The sequence below is a fragment of the Gymnoscopelus microlampas genome, assembly GCF_963454915.1.
Source record: "Gymnoscopelus microlampas genome assembly, chromosome: 18".
NCBI classification, from domain to species: domain Eukaryota; kingdom Metazoa; phylum Chordata; class Actinopteri; order Myctophiformes; family Myctophidae; genus Gymnoscopelus; species Gymnoscopelus microlampas.
Window position 1 is genome coordinate 28,737,375 of NC_139955.1, and position 20,654 is coordinate 28,758,028.

At 42.2% G+C, this 20,654-nt stretch overlaps 1 protein-coding gene across 2 annotated transcripts in view; it reads left to right on the plus strand.

The window, feature by feature from the left end:
* Window positions 1–1,499: 1,499 nt before the first annotated feature.
* Window positions 1,500–20,654, plus strand: part of LOC311065375 (C-terminal-binding protein 1) — a 30,638-nt gene continuing 11,483 nt past the window's right edge. The window contains exons 1-3 of one of the 2 annotated variants that reach the window (XM_084085697.1): window positions 1,500–1,529; window positions 18,260–18,414; window positions 20,423–20,567. In XM_084085697.1, coding sequence (XP_083941823.1) covers window positions 1,523–1,529; window positions 18,260–18,414; window positions 20,423–20,567 — 307 coding nt within the window. In that variant the 5' untranslated portion in view covers window positions 1,500–1,522. Of the gene's footprint in view, window positions 1,530–6,281; window positions 6,716–18,259; window positions 18,415–20,422; window positions 20,568–20,654 lie in introns of those variants that run through there. The other variant, XM_084085696.1, reaches the window with a different exon arrangement.

A 20,654-nucleotide genomic window follows, 5' to 3' on the forward strand; every position in this document is an offset into this window, starting at 1 on the left:
TATGGTAGGCCCTACTCCTACATGATGCACATGCTTGCCTCAATATATTCCTAGTTGTCTCACAAGTCATAGTGATTACAGCCTTGCTAACCGAAGCACACCGATGCAGCACGCACAACATCAAGAGAAGCACTCCTTGATTGTCTCTTGTGATAGAGCTTGTCTGATGTAAAACTTTTGCCCACTTATTTGGTCTCTACAAGGATTCACAATTTGTCTCACCTACTTGCTCAGTGGCCCTGTGGTTAGAGTGTCCTCCCTGAGACTGGGAGGTTGGAGTTCAATCCCTGGCCGAGTCATACCAAAGACCAGTGGTGGAAAAAGTACTCAAATGTTTTACTTAAGTAAAAGTATCAATACTGCATTGTAGAAGTACTCTGTTACAGGTAAAAGTCCAGAATTCAAAATGTATTTGAGTAATAGTACAATTGTATTCGTATCAAAATGTACTTAAAGTACCAAAAGTAAAAGTACTAAAATAAGTAGGTAAGTCCTGCAACAGACTAGCGTCATGTCCAGGGGGTGTACTTGTACATCAAGCTACCTCATGCTACAGAAACAGGAGAAGTACTATATGGGATATATATATGGCTCGGGAACCATTGGTTCCCAACGCTACTTCCTGACTATAGAAAGGACTACTTATTTGCCATTTATATTGCAAAAGTAGTTGTTTTCTAAGGAGCCATGTCACCAAAAATGTCCATAAAGGGTGCAGGCTAACTTGAACAAAAAACATGCAATAACAGAAAAGTGGCTGCACAGTTGTAGCTTTGCTGTAAAATATTATCTTTCATCTTGAGGTAAAATTCACATAGATCCACAAGGGAAAGTAAAAGTAAAACTTGGACTTGTATACGAGTACACATGAGTGAAATTATTCGTTTTTGTTCCTCAACATTGTAGCAGCAATAATAAGCAATAGCAAAGGAATAATTAAGAAAAGCAACACTTGTAAGATTAAGATGCTAAAAGTATGTACATTTGCATCATAGTACAGTACACTTTTGAGGCGCTTGAATGAGTACACTTTGAGGTGTTTGAATGAGTGTATGCTTGAATGAATGTATGCATGAGTCCTACTTCAAAATATTTTCCATATGTGTATGTGCGCACTGTTCAGTGTCTGTGTGTGTGTGTGTGTGTGTGTGTGTGTGTGTGTGTGTGTGTGTGTGTGTGTGTGTGTGTGTGTGTGTGTGTGTGTGTGTGTGTGTGTGTGATATAGATAACCAGTTCTCCAACCTGACAAACACCCGCCCCCCCACCTTCTAGCACCCCCACCCCTTCCTCTTCTCTTTCAGTATCATGCCTGCATTTCTTTTCCTGTGTGACAGAGCAAGAGAACCCTCCCACAGGCCTGCTGAACATATTGCCATTGGCCGCTGTCCAGAGGCAGCCCAGGCTGATTGGCTGGCATGTAAAGTAAGCTCCTATGATTGGCCAACTCTTTACTGCAAGCTTCCCCCCCCTCCTTAGCCTTGGAACATAGTGGAGCAGCAGTGGACACAAACAGAGGAGGGTGATGCAAGGTTCGTGTTGTATTTTTGCCCCGTATTCAGTGGTTCCTGTGTGTGGTGCGTTCCTGTTGTGTGTGTGTTTTGTGTGTTAGTGTAGTACGCGTGTATGAGTGTGTGTGTGTTATAGAGCTGGTCTCCGCAGTGCGTGTGTAGGTGACGAATAGACAATGCTGACAAGTCAAAATCAGGTGTAAATAGGAGTGAGTGTGTGTGTGTGTGTGTGTGTGTGTGTGTGTGTGTGTGTGTGTGTGTGTGTGTGTGTGTGTGTGTGTGTGTGTGTGTGTGTGTGTGTGTGTGTGTGTGTGTGTGTGAGAGAGAGAAAGAGAAAAAGAGTGTGTATGTTGGTGAGCATGTTTGCCTTTATGTGTGTCTGTCTGTTATTATTGATGACTTCACCTTTTAACCAGGCTTGAGACTGAAATATTATTGAGCTAATGGATCAGCAGTGATTAATTACTGTGAGGGGAACCAAAATCCTGAGAATAGTCTATTTTCATGAATGAAAATAGGCTTGCTATGTCATGCAGCCATACCAATTTCCAAATATTTACCATGTAAGGTAAAATGCTGGAGCCGGAACATTAAGCCTGAATTATACTTTGTCTCTCAATGAAAGTACCAGATTTTCAACTGAAAAATGGAAAACAAATAATTAGGTAATCAATGTATAATAAAGTAGTTAACTATTTTCTTTTTACTGTGTGAGCTTACTCTGAATGAATCACCCTGAAAGAAAATGAAGTACATTAGTTAAATTGTATGAAGTGGTTACTTTTAAAAATGTGTGCACTGCACACCTACTCTCTTTGAGTTATTATGTTCACAACTCCGTATGGGGGATCTACATTCTGCTACTGTTGGCCATTTAGCAACATCACTGTAACAGATGAGTTGATTAAGTGCCTTGTTTAAACACTTAAGACCTGGAACGCATCTGTGTCACCTTTTGATTTGAGCTATTATTTTACACTTTGGCTATTCAAAAATAGCAGATATACAAGCTCATAGCGCGGCTTGTAGATCTGCTATTTTTTTTTAAATCGAGAAAGCGAACATTTTTAAATCAAATCTTTGCTTCTGGGGGTCCCTGGAACAAAACATTTTGAGATGGGGGTCGGTGGCCAAATACATATAATTTTGGGGGTCCTTGACATGAAAAAGTTTGAGAACCACTGATATAGAAACATACGTTTTAAAGAAAACTGTTAGGATTCAGAAGACATTAGTAAGAATCGGCCTCAGGTCTTAATGGGTTAAACACTACGCTACATACTTTGTTATTCGACAAATTTAACAATTTGTTTAAAAAAAAGAAAATAAAAAATCTCTTTCTTTTTAATGTAAAAGACTGGTTTGATATGCATTATTAGGCCATAATAATAATAATAGTACAAAAAGAGAACATCAGCGTATGTACGCGTGCATATGATCTTGGTATATTCTATAGATATACACCACCAACAGCATTTGTTCAGTAGCTGCCACTTACTTTAATTAATTACGGTATAATTATTTTAACTCTAAGAGTGAACGAATGGGGTCCATTCAATGAACCCACAAGGATCCATTTGGTTCCATTTATACACACTCAGCGTTACAGACCCATAGGGGCCCATTTGGTTCCTTACTATCAATCATTGAGCTGGGAAGCCCCCAGAAGCCCCCAGAACCCCCTCAAGAACTCATGGGGGTCCAGACCACACGCAAGTCCTTTTCTGCCTGCTCCTCTCATCTCACCTGTCCTGCTTCCTCTTGTCTTTTTTCAACTCATTCCTTTGTTCTAGTCTCTCTTCTCCTATAACCATTCCTAGCAGTAATCATAATGTAACTTGGATCTACAGTATATGTATCCAATTCACCTGCTTATCTTGCCTCTCATGTATATTTAACCCATTAAGACCTGAGGCTTTTTTTTCTTGTTTTCTGAAAAACGTATGTTGCTAAATCAGTGGCGCTCAAACCTTTTCATGTGAAGGAAAATTAAATGTATTTGGCCGCGGACCCCCTATCTCAAAAAGACTTTGTTCCAGGGACCCCCCAGAAGCAAAGATTTGCAAACATTTTCAAGATTTTTGAATAGCCAGGGCGCCCGCTGGCCTAGCGGTCCAGGCGCATACCACATATCTGGTAATCCAGTCTTAAAGCGTGTCGCGGGTTCGACTCCCGTTCCCGACGACCTTTGCTGTGTGTCTCCCCCCCATCTCTCTCCCCATTTCCTGTCAGCCTACTTTCCTCTCAAAATAAAGGCAGAAAAGCCAAAAAAAAAAAAAAGTTTTTTGAATAGCCAAAGTACAAAATATGGTTAAAGCGGTTAAAATCATTTTGACGCTATATTAACTAATTAACCAGAAAAAGCAGCTAAACCGCTTGCAAACGTCTGTGCAATATCTTCTATTATTTTGTAGCTGTTACCGTTACTAACACTCTGAGGGGTGTTTGGGTAATTGTCCAAGATTAGCTGGCTGCACATTTTTACAGCACCTTGTAAATATTTTGCCGCCTTGTTTTGTATCACTTATGTGTGGACATACATTTGAATTATTAAATGTGTGTGTGTTCATGCATGCCTGCTGTAGCTGTGTCTGCATTCAAGTGTGTCATGTATCTTTGAGCGTGCATGTTTTGTTTATGCATCCTCACTAGTGCATGCATCTCTTTGCATACTGTACAGTGCGCGTGTGTGTACACACAGGGTCGGGGTGGGGGCCAGCAGCAGGCTGACTGTCTTGATAAGGCCAGCGATGGGAAGCCACTAGTCGGGGACGGTCGTCTCTGGTCTCCCTCTGCTTGGTGTATCTGCTGAGGAGCAGGCTGAACCATTTGGACACGCTGCAGTGACAAGAGAGAGAGACAGAGAGAAAAGAACGATAAGATGGGCGGTAGAGGTGTGAAAGATGATGTGCACTTGTGCAGCGTTAAAAGAGATGGAGCGAGAGGATTGTGTGTGTGTGTTGGAGTGGGGGGCAGAGAGGGTGAAGTGGGAAGGAGAAAGAGGTGAGACGGGGAGACAGATGGGAGAGAATAGGGGTCGAGAGAGAGAGATATTGGAGAGGGAACAGTGTGCAAGGGAGGGAGAGGGGGAAAGAAAGACGGCAGACAAAAGAGGGAGGGGAGCAGCGGAGTGGAGCAAGGCTGGGGGGGCTTCAACCCAAAATCAGCTGTCTTGAGAAAAACACCTTCTCCTCTCCTCTTATATCTACATCCTCTCTACCCATTCCCTCATTTCCTCCAACCCCTCTACTGCAGGGGTTCTCAACCTTTTCAGGCTGCGACACCCCAAAAAAGTCTTATTTGAACTGGGGACCCCCCACCCTGACAAGCACTTGGAATTGTAAGAGTTGAGGCATTACGTTTTGTTTGACTCGGTTCCACAGATAAATATTGTGAAAATAGCAGATTTACAAGCTCACAACGCCTCGCAAGCTTGTAGATCGGCTATTTTCAAAATGTTTGCCTCTTTCTTAAATTAGGCCAATGTTTGACTATAGTTTGTTGGTTACTTTTGATGCAGTAATGGTAATTTTTTTCCTTTTATAAAAAAAAAGGTCTTAAAAGTCCTTAAATTGTCACAGCACTGCTATCTGGAGACCCCCCCCCCCCCCCCCCCAAAAAAAAATCATGTGGGGTCCCAACCCACAGGTTGAGAACCACTGTACCCGGCTCTCCTCTCATTTCATTTCCTCTCCAGTCATCTCTCCTCCACTCATTCTTCATTGAATGAATTCTTCATTCATGGGCATCACATATCCTACTCATCATTCCATGCATGACTCTAGGACTCTGCTACTAACTAATTACTAAAATATTTAACAATAAAAAAAATGTCAGCAGGTAATCAAGATATGTCACAATGAGACATTATAGATTTCACATGACATTAAATTCTACAAAAATGAATCCTCACATTAAAGTAACGCATTATGAGTCATTATGAGTCACCTTTTTATTTCTAGTTCCTTTTTTAAGAATAGCATCATCTGTGGTTTTGAATCATCAACAGATAAAGTTGGACTTTCCCCCCCCACCATAAAAAACGCAGTTTAAACAGTTATTTTTTCAGACACACCTTTAGGCATTTTAAGAAAACCCATTTAATTCCTCTATGGTGTACTCATAGTACAGTAGTTATATATGCTTGATCTATGACACTAAACCAAACACAATAAGGGGCAAAGAGAGTTGGTGCTTAAATTACCGCATTCCGAGCTAAATATATGTATATTTAAATGCTTCCAAACCATTATGGTAAAATGCAACTATTGGCAGATAGTTGACATTGTCATTAATTCTGGAAAATCAGTGTGGATACAGTACAGTTACAGCTCATTAATTTGTGTAATCTTGTTGATGCTTGTAATTAATTCATTTGAGTTGCCATTTAGTAATTTCAAGCGTAATTACACTGATATAAGACCAGAAGTTTGACTATTTAAGAATTGTACAAAGACTTTGTTAAACTTGAACTTCATATGAACAGATAATATTTCTTAGTGCAAGAACTTGAATACCATATCGTTCTTTATTTAAGTCCACCACATCCGGATAACAGAGCGTACAACATATAATACTTTATTTTGGTTCACTACGAGGTTTCTAATTTCAGCCTGTCATTGCATAAGTCCTTTTCCGCCGTCTTTCAGGAAACAAAAGATTAATTTTGGCCAGATTTAGCTCCTCCCTATTCCTGCTTTCTCTTTTTTCTCCTTTCCATCTTGCAGCCACCCCTCTCTCTCTCTTTCTCTCTCTCTCTCTCTCCCACACGCACACACAATCATTCTCTTTTTTTTTCAATCTGGCTCCCATAAATGCAGTGACACTAGCATTCTGTGAGTGCATGTGTTACTGACACACAGAGAGAGAGGGAGGGAGGGAAAGTCAGTGAAAGGAGGTAGGTTAGAGAGCAGAGGGAGTGAGGGAGAGCAAGTATAAGCGAGCAGAAGGGGACGGAGGCGAAGGGAGGGGGAGAGAGAGAGACAGAGAAAAGAGAGAGAAAAGAGAGAGGGGGAGCACATGTGTATGCTTGTCACTAAGGGGCTGGGAGACGGAGTGAAGGAAGCGAGGTAGCTAGCCACAGCCGCCATATGCTGAGTGGATTCCTGTCCATGTCTGTCTGCTCTGGGAGGACTGTAGGTTCTGCGCTGTGTGCTGGGAACACGCCATGGGAAGCTCACATCTCCTCAACAAAGGCATGCCTCTAGGTAAACAACCAGCAATTGCCTTTTATGTCGGAGCAGCGCATGTGTGAGTGTGTGTGCGTGCGTGTGCGTGCATGTGGATGCCCCCTGTGTGTGTGTGTGTGTGTGTGTGTGTGTGTGTGTGTGTGTGTGTGTGTGTGTGCGCGTGCGCGTGCACAGATATTTGTGAGCTCAGTGTACATTATGCCGTCTCTCCTTCCCCTCCCCCTTCTCTCCCTCTCTTCCTTCCTTCCTTACTTTCTTCCCCTCCCTTTCATCTCCTTCTCCCTCCTTCTCTCTCTGTCTCCCCCTCCATTATCTTCTTCATCTGTGCATTAAATGCGCCCCCGACCGACACACTGGAAAGGCTTTCCTTTTTTCTTAGCTGTGTGAAACGTGTGTGTGTGTGTGTGTGTGTGTGTGTGTGTGTGTGTGTGTGTGTGTGTGTGTGTGTGTGTGTGTGTGTGTGTGTGTGTGTGTGTGTGTGTGTGTGTGTGTGTGTGTGTACATGCGTGTAAGTGCATGTGTGTAGGAGCAAATCTCTTCCATTGAAGACCGCCTGAACACCTCCGTTTGTGGAGACAGAAATAGATCTCTCGTTCTCTCTGTCTCTCCTTCGAGGGCTAGCAAGGACATGACACATATTTCCCTCTCATTGTGCTTCTGTATGGAGACACACACACACACACACACATGCGCGTGCATACATCAACACTCACACATATATACATGATGTATACATATGGCACACACAAGCATACAGAGATCTATGGTACAGGTACAGGGAGAGGGTAGGGAAGGGGAGATGAGAGTATTCTGGAACAATCTAAGCATAGGAATAAGGTATAGCCTTTGAAAAATACAGAAAACAGGGAAACTGAAATACATTTTCCAGGAGATAATTGAGAATGAAAGAAAAGAGTATTTACATAGTGATGCTCTTCTAATGTTAAGATATTTCAGTCATTATATGTGAACATGAAAAAGTCTCTCCTGAATACTAGAGGCCAGACATTGTGTAGAGTCAAATCTGTGATGTCATCAACAGGCTCCAGACTTTATCTCTCGGTGACATCAGACTTAGATTACTTTATGTTCACAAATAACAACTGAACAGTCCACGGTCACAAGAATAGCATAAGGATTGTAACTAGAGCCCGACTCTATTGATATATCGGTCTGGCTGATAAATTGGCCATTAGTTAAATTTTTTGACGACATCAGTTTTACAGCCAATGTGTTCCAATTTTAACCACTTTGGCATCCCTATTTTGGGCATGTCAAAACAGGTAAAAATTATAAAAGATTTAAAAAAATATCGGCATTGGACAAAAATAAATTGGCATCGGTCAGGGTCTAATAGTAACAGAAAGAATAAAATCAAGATTTTCCCTTTCAAAGTGCTATGGCAACATGAATCACTTTAACTGCCAATGCCAGGACACTGATATCATCTTTAGATCTATTTAAGCTCGCCAAGGAGGTCATTGAAACGTTTCAACTGTTTGGTAATTGTTAGCTTGTGCCTGATGATTGATGCCTGTTGGTGGCTCTTGTCTGGACTGGCAGGGGTTCTTTGATCTGTGAGCATTGACTCATGTCTGATCGGATTATCAAGGCCCGCCTAGTGTAGTGACACAGATGCATGTCAGTCACCCCCTGCAGAGATCTGGTTTGGCTAGATAAAAGACCTCATTGGCGTCGAACCTTATTGGTCAGTTCAAAAACCTTTTGGGTAATTTGATTGGTCTTTTTGAACCTTGAGAATCATTGGCTGATTAAAAGCTGTGGTACTGTATTTGTGGGGTTTGACAGGCACCGAGTTTTGACTGGCTTAAAACTTGGTCACACCGTTACATTGAATTATGAACACTCAATGTAATTCCATGGAAGGATTCATCTCTGCGGCATTCTATTATAAAAGAAAAGACAATAAATCAACGTTATTTTCAATCAGATCTGGGTAATGAAATATTAATATGGGTTATGAAATGTTCTCCTTTGAAGGATGTATTTCCAGGTATAACACCGCCAGTAGTTTATGAATGCACATTATCAAAATTTTGTATGTTTGGGCCCCGGGGAGATCCCACATTTCTCTTTTGGGTTTCGATGTGAAAAAGTCTGGGAACCCTTGCTCTATACGACTGCTTTATAATGCTTGTATCAGTCTAATAACAGTAGGACAAATGTACTCTTATTCCACCTGCAGCTGGCACATGCAGTAGTGAAGGCTAAACATAAAACAATGAGAAATCAATGCAGTACATGGACATACGTACAGGGCATTGCAGAACATACAGTACTGTACATTCAGTAGTCAGCTGCACTACCCAACAAGACAAGAGCTGTTTCACCCCCCAAATCAATTCAGTCAACACATAAAATGGAACTACTAGAAAGCTGTACCTGTACCTCTGTACAGGTTCCATTTTAGAAAAATAAAAATAGAATACAAAAATAGCGTAAAAACATTTAACATGCGGTATTTGTTACAATATGTAAGCGCTTTAGAAAGGACTTGCATTGCATACTATACTTTAAAAAAAAAGGCATTCATTAGTTTTGTTTACAGGTAGGTCATTGTGTAACATTCTCTCATATGTCTAGATTAACAGTTTTTTGTTTTGTTTTGTATCATATGCTACTGCTGTCATACGTAATGGGAACAAAAAGCTGCCAAACCTGAAATGGCTTACTGATACAGTACCTGCAGATCAAGAGCTTGGCGTATTGTGTGTGCGTCCATGGCGTGCATGCATGTGCATGTGTGTGGGAATGAGTGAGAGAGGGACATAACGTGTGTGTGTGTCGTGCTTGTGCGTGTGTGTGTGTGTGTGTGTGTGTGCGCAACACAGTAAAAGCTGTTAACTCTGAGAGTATAAAAACATTTAAATGGTTAAATTAACACTAGAAGTCTGTCCTTGCGGGTGCCTGCACACAGTCCCTGTATACAGTAGGTGTGGGGGTAAACTGCAGATATGGGTACGTGTTGAATGCACAGCTGCAGTTGTGTGTGCACGGATGGATGGGTACATTGAAAGTCTGTGTGTGTGTGTGTGTGCGTGCGTGCGTGCGTGCGTACGTGTGTTACATGAAGGAGGGAGGAGTGGCAGTGCCTGCGTGCTCCTCTTTCCTCCATGGGAAATGATCCGTGAGGAGAGAGGGGAAAAGGGAAAGACACTGTAGACATTGTCAAGACTTATCTGTTACCAAAAATAAAATAAAAAACAAGAACAGCATCTAACGTACTTGGTTGTCAGCAGGCTAGAACCGGTGTGTGCCTGAGAATAGGAGATGATATTGCAAAGAGAGAGAGAGAGAGAGAGAGAGAGAGAGAGAGAGAGAGAGAGAGAGAGAGAGAGAGAGAGAGAGAGAGAGAGAGAGAGAGAGAGAGAGAGAGAGAGAAACTGTAAAGGAGGAAGGCAGAGATGCATGCAGACAGAGATAGGCTGTGCCACACCATGCAAAGCCTATAATCTATGCTCTGTTATATGCCAATGATTGCCAAAAATAGCTGATCTACAAGTTAACAATGCGCCATGGTGCAATGCGTTGTTGGTTTGTAGATCAGTTATGTTTTGTTAAAGACACCCTCACGCGATGGGAGTACTGTGTGTGTGCCACAGTAGTCAGGAACATCATAAATCACAGGCAGTGGTTCTGTGGCTGGCCTGTTGCTGTGTGTTGTAGCAGGCTGTCAACTGATCACAGGTGTTGACAGCAGTGCTCCTCTCCTCCTCCCCTCATCTCTCCTTTCCTCAACTCCCCTCTCTCATCTCCTCCTATCCTCTCCTCTCCTCTCTGTCATAGTGGATGTGGAATGCGGGTTTGTAGTCTGCTGGCTTTCATTCTCTGACAGTTTAGTAAGGAAGAGAGACACAAGAGAATGAGAATCAGGAAGTGGAGTTTCACTTCCAATCACCCCAAATACACTAAAAATAATAAAGCACCAGCTTTAAAGCAAAGACAGGCAAGAGGCCTATTTTCAATAAAATATACAGTAGATAGATACCATCATACATTTTATAGTAACATGTTATTTACAATATATGGAAACAATGATTCCTTCTATCTGAGGAAGAAGTTGATCTTCCGAATTCAAAATCTGAAATTTGTTTGGCGTGAAGCAGGATTCTCACAAGTCGTTTCATCCAAAAATAGAGATCTAAGATATTTGGAAATAAGTATGAATATCTGTTCTATTGTCAGTAAATGGATTTCCGTTTCTACTCAGGACCATGTTGAAACCAAGACAGTAAGCTATCACCAGCTTTGATTTCCATCTGGAATCTAGATAGTCTATGTAATCTGAGATGTACTAAATCAATAGTTGAATACATTTACTAGCTCATACATGCTGTGTTAATTATGATTGGGCTGCTGAGTATAGTCTGTCATTTGGCTGTGAAACAGGGGTGAAACGTGTGTGTGTGTGTGTGTGTGTGTGTGTGTGTGTGTGTGTGTGTGTGTGTGTGTGTGTGTGTGTGTGTGTGTGTGAGAGAGAGATATTCAATTGTATTGACGGTTCTGGATGCCTCCTTTCAGGTTTATGTATATTGGCGTCAACTTTTTTGGCAGAGTACCTGCTACTGTCTCTCTCTGTGTGTGCGCGCGCGCATGTGTGTGTGTGTGTGTGTGTGTGTGTGTGTGTGTGTATGAGATATATTGGATATATCCACTTTTATTGACAGTGAATGCTACCACTGTTAATATAATATTACATATTGTAGGAGGCTTCATGCTTACCTGGCTTTCTACCGTTTGCACTCATTCCTGCTGTACATGTGGACATGTTTGACTCTGGAGTGTGATGACACAGTACACTTAACAGGTCTATGTCTAAACCAATTGGCTTCTTCTACCTTCTTTGGCAGATCACCTGCTACTGAGGTATCGTAAATCCCCTGTAACATTTAAAACACATGGAAATGATTCATCTTTAATATTGCCTGTGTGTAGAGTGTTGACTGTTTGTGCATGTACAGTACTAGCAAAAACATGTACTGTAAGGGCTCATGTCTCATTGGGGACAGAAATACATTCTCTGGCCTCCTAAAGCTGCTGAAGGACAGCGATAAACAGGCAGGCTACAAGGCCTTCCTTTGACAGTGGCTGGCAGACAGTTAAATAGCCCTTATCAGTCGTTTTTCATCTTCAACTGTCAATCTGATGCTGTTAAGTGTTCAGATGTTGTCAATGTCATTTTAACAGCACTGGAAAGTTTTCCAGGGAACTCTGTATCATATCGGTGGAACCCATCTGGTGTTCTAGACTCTAGTTGGGAAAGGCATGTCTAACATGATGTACAAGCAGCATTCTGATGTTGGCAACAATTCAGTGGTGGAAAGTAACTAATTACATTTACTCAAGTAAATGTACAGTTAAGTACAGTTTTGAGGTACTTTTACTTTACTTGAGTATTTCCAATTTCCAATACTTTTACTTCTAATTCTGACCCATTTACATGGATGTGAAAACTGACATGTTGATTAATGTGCACTGTCTCTGATTGATAAATAGATAGATAAATACATAAATCACGAGACAAATATTGTACTTTTACTTCTCTACAATAATTTAAAAACCTTTTTACTGGTTACTTGAATTATGGGTCTGCTATTTTTAAAATATCTTATGATACCTTGTGAAACGGGCCATTCTGCATAATGAGTACTTTTACTTTGGGTACTTTAAGTATATTTTGTACTTTTGTACTTTTTAAGTGAATACCGGACTTTTACTTGTAACAGAGTATTTCTCCATTGTAGTATTGATACTTTTACTTAAGTAAAAAAATAGTCATTTTTCCACCACTGCAACAATTACAATCAACAGTACTCAGTACATTTGCAGTAATTTCAATGTAAAATGAGACATCTGCCACCTACTCTTACATATTAATGATCATGTCTTCTTAAATGATAGTAGATGACACACGTCCTCATCTATATCGTGGACATACTGTATAATGGTGCACTTAACCCATTCAAACTGGGAAAGCATCATGTGTCATTTTAAATTTTAGACTTTAACCACTTTAACTATTATTTTGTACTTTAGCTATTAAAAATATCTATACTATTTTTGATAGAATCATTAAAATGTGTGACAAATCTTAAAGTGAACATGTTTAACTCAAATCTTTGCTTCTGGGGGTCCCTGGAACAAAATATTTTGAGATGGTATACTGATATAGCAACATAAGTTTTTCAGAATACTGTTAAGATTTAGAAGACATTAGAATCGGCCTCAGGTGTTAATGGGTTAAGGCAATGACCCTCACCATTCACACACACTAAACCCTCCTGGCAGAACTCCTACATTTCTTTTTGCTAATGTTGCAACATTATCCTCACGGTCCATAACAAAGGGTAACATACACCACAAATAATTGATTGTTTATAGATTACTCTTCTTTTCAAAAAAAAAAGAAAAAGAAATCACGCAAACGACGTTGGCACATTTCACCTTGTCAAACGTTGTCAAATCAGAGCATGCACACACACACACACACACACACACACACACACACACACACACACACACACACACACACACACACACACACACACACACACACAGAAGGCATGCGATTGCTTCCACACTATGCACAAATAATAATGCATGTCATGGGAAATCCAATACACTACATTTCATGCTTGCAACTTTCATATTTACCATACACTTTGTATTTGTATGAAACTACATTATTGCACAATAAGTATTAGTGCTCTTACACGATATGCACAAATGTTTCCAGTTACACAGCGCATGCGTGGACACAAATAAGAGACAGCCGTTGCACGCACGCACTCGCACATGCACACACACACACACACACACACACACACACACACACACACACACACACACACACACACACACACACACACACACACACACACACACACACACACACACACACACACACACACACACACACACACACACACACACACACACACACCGAGAGCGAAGTTGGGTGACATGCGACTCGCCTTTTCCGTGGTGAACACCGAATTTAAATGTAACAGTGTTCTAGAACCACGTTACAAAGTGCCAAACTGATCGTATTTGAGCACAAGTGTGTTGCCTGCGATGTATGAGAAATGAAGGCAAGACAACAGTTACTGAAGGGCTGAACCATGTAGAATTGATTGCCTTTACTAGAACGGTCCTCCTCAGAATGCAGATCTCCACCAATCTCCGCCAGGCCGGGTTGTCTACCCAGGGCCCGCAAACTTTGGAAGGCAGTCAGTCACTTCACAAAAAATCTTAACTTTTCAAAGAATGTTAACTAATCTTCTTAAAGAAGAATCTCAATGACAATGACAGTTGATAAAACATGCTAAGGAGTTCTCAAAGCAGCCACGCTCAAATATGGAGTGTGTTGTCTAACCTCAATGTGTCATCATGGCATCAGTCACAAACAAATCACTCAGCTCCATACATGGCCACAAAAGGGGCCATGCCCATATATGGCCATATGCTAATGACATCAGGGATCTCGATTCATGCCCATAAAAGTGACAAGGACTGACAGATACAGAGATCTCCATAAATGTCCATATCAGTCAGATCGGCAGTGCAACATAGGTGTGAGGTCCGCGTAGCGGCCCGAACCTCTAGTCTCAGTAATTAGCAAGGAACAAATAAAGACATCCAATGGCACACTATCTACAGCATATCCCTGAACAGACAGACACCTTATAGATTTGCCTGTGTGTGGAACAGCCCTCCAGAGCCTGTAGTCCGACCCATCACAGATAATGGTCTTCAGGCCGTTAAATGCATGAGTTCATAGACCATCTCCTGACCAGACCACCCCTCATATTGACTGTTGAGCTGCAGTGAGCCGTATGATTGGCCAAGTGGACATATCTGACTCGGCTATAGTTCACAATTTCCGATGACAAAAATACTATTTAAATAAACGAAGCTAGACTGTATGTCAAAAACAAAGACAGAATTCAACCATTATCTTCACTGCCACCACCTCTTGGACTTTTGCATGACTGTCCCTCTGCATTGTTGTTGCCCATGTATATCTTTAACTGCAATGTGAATCAAAGGGTGAGTGTAACACAACCCTCGGGGGGTGGGAGGTGGAGGGGGGGTGAGTGTCAGATATAACCGGGGGTGGTGATGACACTGGTATGGTACTGGTGAGAGAGCCCATGGGGGATTTCTTTTTTTCTTTTTTAGGACTAAGCAGAGAAAAGAACAGAGGGAAGAGTGGGGCGGATGGGTATTTACAATATGGCATGGAGAGAGAGAGAGAGAGAGAGAGAGAGAGAGAGAGAGAGAGAGAGAGAGAGAGAGAGAGAGAGAGACAGAGAGAGAGAGACAGAGAGAGAGAGAGAGATATGATGGCCATGTTAGTTGTTTTTAGCACCAGTTGGAGAGAAACCCAAGCGAATGTGATGAGAGAGAAAATAAATGAGCAGTGAATTTACAGTAGTGACAGAGAGACAGAATGAATTGCAATAGACTACGTTGCCATGAGAGAGTCTGTGAGAGATGGAGAAAGTGAATGGATGAGTATTTTAGAATACAGTACCACTCAGCAGCACTCAGTAGCGCTGGCCCTCCCAAGGTCAGGCTTGGTTCTGGAATGAGAGCTATTTCCTCTCTCTCTCTCCCTCTCTCTCTCGCTCTCCCTCCCTCCCTCTCTCTCGCTTTCACTGTGTGTGGCTTAGAAATGTCTGGAATCCCTGTTACTCTCCTGAATCATTCCCAATACTCTTACATATATGACTTGTAACTTGTAAGGCACATACCGTAGCTAAGTACAACCAAGCTTGTTATCTGTAGTTGCTTTGACAAAAGGATAACCAAAATTGGGCGACATTTTACCATGGCCTTTTTACACTGTATTGAACTGTGCATTGCTAGTATTGAACTGTGCATTGCTAGTATTGAACTGTGCATTGCTAGTATTGAACTGTGCATTGCTTGTATTGAACTGTGCATTGCTAGTAAGTGGTATAAGCATAGAAATAACACTGTGGGTACCTGATGAAATGTCATATAATTGTGGCAAAGCCTTGGACAGGAATGGAGCTGGTTGTGCAAATACAGTACTAACACAGCATTATTGTGTACTTCGCCATATACTTTAAACCCTCTAGACTTGGTAACCTGGATCTGAGTTGGCTCTGTGCGTGGACCGTTTTGTCTGTCGACACAAAATCTCTTCACCAAAAATAGCCGATCTATAAGCTTGTAGACCGGCTTGTAGATCGGATATTTTGGGATAATGTTCCCCCCAGAATAAAATGCTGGGGTTCAAGTGGTTAAAACGCAAATAAGGCTCATAGTTGAAGTTTGATTTTCTTTTTGTGTCGGTCTGTCTTGCAGCCCGTATCGACATCAGATCTCAGTTTTCTCAGTCACCATTGATTTGTACTGATGTGCAGATGGAAGTGCCTCTAGGCTGATCATGTTACATTATAGCTAATGTTTTACCAGGCTCCACTGGGCCAGTGAACAGGACTGGAATTTCACCGTAATGGCATAGGTCACGGGACTTCAGAATTACAATAACCTGTCGATATGTCTATGATGAGCGTATTGTTAGTGAGGGGGGTAATGTGTGTGGCCACTGGCCAGATGTTTATGTACGCCTTATATCATTTTCTGTACGCACTGATCCCAAGTTTAAACACACCAATTAGTCATTTCTATTGCTTGTTTGCGTTGCGGACACTTGTGAGAGTGAGAGATACAGAGAATGAGAGCTTCAATCAACCTCATTCATTTATCAATAAATCGATAAATGAAAGTTAAAAAAAAACCCTGTGTGAAATGGACTAGCTTTGTGGGATCTGCTGTCATGGACACAAAATGTATGTAATTCATATTGTATGACTAAAAATAAACCATTCATTCATAAATTCATTCACGCATCACATACTTACATTCAGACCTGGGAGCTAACCAGGTCAACCACATACAGTATACAGTATGGTCAGTCACTGTCACTGAGCAGCCGGAGCACACATCTCCACAGCAGTTGTTTAGGGAGGAGAGAGCATTCACTCACTTTCTGGTCAAACTGCCAGCCTCTTTGTCACAAGGCAAACCTTGAAGCGATCGCCACCACCTGGCGTTTCTGAGAGGCTCTCTAGACTGAGCCTGACAATGACTCATGCAGTGACTACCAGTGGTGGAAAAAGTACTCACATTTTTTACTTAAGTAAAAGTATCAATACTGCAATGTAGAAATACTCTGTTACAAGTAAAAGTTCAGAATTCAAAATGTACTTGAGTAAAAGTATAAAAGTATATGTAGGCTATATATATATGTACTTTAAGTACCAAAAGTAAAAGTACTCATTATGCAAAATGTCCCATTTCAAGTTTTCAAATGTATACAAATCTTTTGAAAATAGCAGATCTACAAGCTCACAATGCGTCGCATTGCGACATGTCATAGTTTTCTTTCGATTCTTTCCAAGAATAATTTGAGTATTCTAGGGGTAATGGCTATTTAATCATGTGGTCAACATATGCTGTCAGAAATTAGCAACACATACAGCAGCAGAAACACACATCTGCCCTTATCTCGCCTTAACCACCTAAACCCTATATTCTTCACTGACCGGGGTCTCCCAGGCCTCTGTCCTTGGCCCACTCCTTCTTTCCCTCAACACCAAATATCTCAGCAGAAAATAGCTAAGCTTGTAAAATCAGCCATTTTTGCCAAATGGTCATCTGTTAAGGAGTGCCCAGAATAGGGTTCAAGTGGTTACAATCCCTACAGGTCTGTAACTCTGAGAGTGTATGATGTCTCACCTCCTCTGTAGGAGGTGAATGTGTAACGTGTGTCATGTGAATGAATGTGTCATCATCTCAATGATATGAAGCTGTCATTCTGAATTCCTGTCAAGCCTGCTCTGCCTCAGACACTGCTATTATTCTGATTATTCTCACCTCCTCCTTTGGCTGGACCTTAACAACGTGAATATTTCTGACTGAGTCACTGATGAAGTTACACTATTGTTCGGGCTGACAGACTGCTGGAGTTTCCCCCATTTGGCCATTACTCTTCCAAAATTATTCAGCGCAAAAAAAGAAGCTCTACAGTCTTCAGTTACCCGACAGGAGTCTTCTATTTCGTCCTCAGCATCTTCAGAAAGCGAGCAATGGTGTAACTTAATCACTCGCCTCGGCCGAGTGATGCCAATGCCTATAACCGTTATTTCAAATTAAAAGCTCTTGTGCGTTTCATACAAGGTCCAGGTCCACCCACATCATAGGTTCTCACCTAGTCTTGTTTGTCTCCGTCTTGGTCTTTATAATTTCCTCTTGTTGTCTTTTGAGCTTCCCCTTGTACTCTCATACTGTCCATCTGTTTGTCTTGTTTTCTTTTGGCCTGCCTGTGCTTCTATTATATTCTTTCTTCTGTGCCTCTCCTTCTCTCACCATTTGTCACACACACACACACACACACACACACACACACACACACACCTTTATCTCACTCACTCTAGATCTCATGTTCATGTGTGTGCTTGTATGACTGTCTTGTGTGTGTGTGTATGTGCGTGCATGTGTGTTTAGGCATCAGGCCGCCCATCATGAACGGGCCCATGCACCCGCGCCCCCTGGTGGCGTTGCTGGATGGGCGCGACTGCACGGTGGAGATGCCCATCCTGAAAGACGTGGCAACTGTGGCCTTCTGTGATGCCCAGTCCACACAAGAGATCCACGAAAAGGTAGCACGCACACGCACGCACGCACGCACGCACGCACGCACACACACACACACACACACACACACACACACACACACACACACACACACACACACACACACACACACACACACACACACACACACACACACACACACACACACACACTACAAGAAATGTCCAAAATAGTGAAAATAGACAATCTGCAAGCTCACAATGCCCCACGTTTTGAGCTTGTAGACTGGATATTTTAGCTATTCCTCATTATGACAAATAGCTTTTAAAGGGCTTATGTGGTTGAACTGGTCAACGTGTTAAAGCTGACATAATAACAAAGAGTACAAGAACAAAAAAAAAAGAAGAAAAAACAACAACATAACAAACACAATAACAAATGACAGGACAAATGAAGTGACTTCCAGCAGCGGTCACAGCATACAGCATAGCTCCCAGCCACTGTGGACTGTCTGTGTATCTGGTCGGTTTCATTGGGTCTCATTCTGGGTGACTGCCAGACACACTCCCTCTGTGAGCACACTGCCTGGGCCACAGGGTGGTACAAACAGATGGTACCGGCTCTCTCCCCCCTGCTTTGTCTCGGTTTCTCTCGCCCCTCACTCTGTCCATCTCCCACTCTTTCTCCCTCTGGCTCTCTCTCTCTCTCTCTCTCTCTCTCTCTATTAAGCAGCCAGCTCATTGCCTAAATAAAAGCTCTTTAATTGTAATTGAAACGCATGTTGCTTTTGCACGCACGCACACAGAGGTGACAGAGCAGAAGATGATTTTCTGGTGTGCTGAATATTAGTTGAAAGGTCAGCGCACGTGTGATGAGACCACATTTTTAGGATAATATCTCCTTTCTAATAATAACCAACCACAAAAAGCTGTCATTGTAAAAATACATCAGCTGAAATAGGGAGACATGATTCTGCCTCATGTTTATTTCTGTTGTTTTATCATGTGCTCTGTGTCAGCTTTCACATCATATGCCTCACACAAGTGACATAGGGGCAGATAGTGCAACAATACACACACACACACACACACACACACACACACACACACACACACACACACACACACACACACACACACACACACACACACACACACACACAGTAGTGTAGTAGTGTAGTAGTTTGGTGAGGGCCAAATGTCCCCGCAAGTACAGTATAGTAGAATTTGAGAAATAGACTTTTATTCACTGACGATTATTATGAGCATAACTTTGGTTGTTTTATGCCGGCTAAAGGGAATTTGAGAGTTAGGCATATAAATCAGAGATTCAGGTTGGGGTTAGAACTAGGATTAGACAATTAGAGGTTTGGTTTATGGTTGGCGTCAGGTTATGTCTGATTTAGACTTGTGTCGGCTTTAGGGTTAGGGCTAAAAATGGCAAAAAATATAATTAAATTGCATTCATAAAACTGCTGTTCTGAAATGTTTGCTTCAGTATGTTTTTGTGTTCTTTTTCAAATTATTTTTACCCCACCAAAAAATGACACGCTTTTTCTCCCGATCGTTATTCCAATGAATTCCTCCCCACACACATTTCTGCTGTCGTATCCTACTGACTCACCTGCCAGTGAGGAGCCCCCACCGGGAGGACGTAGAGCCTTCGTCCTACTCTTCCCGCCCAACACTCCCTGCTGACAGGTGCCCGCCCACCCCGTAGGAGTACATGCAATGACCAATATCACCCTCCCTGTCCGGCTTCCTCCTCCGAACACGGGCCAATTGTGTTCGCATAGACCCTCGGGGTGCTCCTTCCATTCCGACATCTCGCCACTCCGACTAGTGGCTTCCGCGTGCGGTTAGGGTTAGGGTTAGGGTTAGGTATAGGGTTCGTTAACATCGGAAAGGCGACATGTCGGAAAGGCGAAATGCACCCTAGACCCTCGACAAAGCCGCATGCACCACGGTGGATTTGAAGCCACAACCTCCGTGGTGGTGGGAAGGGACTTTACCACTGCGCCACCCGAGCGCCTTGTTTTTGTTTATGTTTTTTGTCTTCTGTTTGTGTGTTCAGGTATTGAATGAAGCAGTAGGGGCATTGATGTACCACACCATCACCCTAATGAGAGAGGACCTGGAGAAGTTTAAAGCTCTGCGCATCATCGTTCGCATCGGCAGCGGCTACGACAACATAGACATCAAGTCAGCTGGGGACCTGGGTGAGACAGACACGCACGCACGCACGCACGCACGCACGCACGCACGCACGCACACACTGAAGCTTTCGTTTCTGCACTGCTTACATT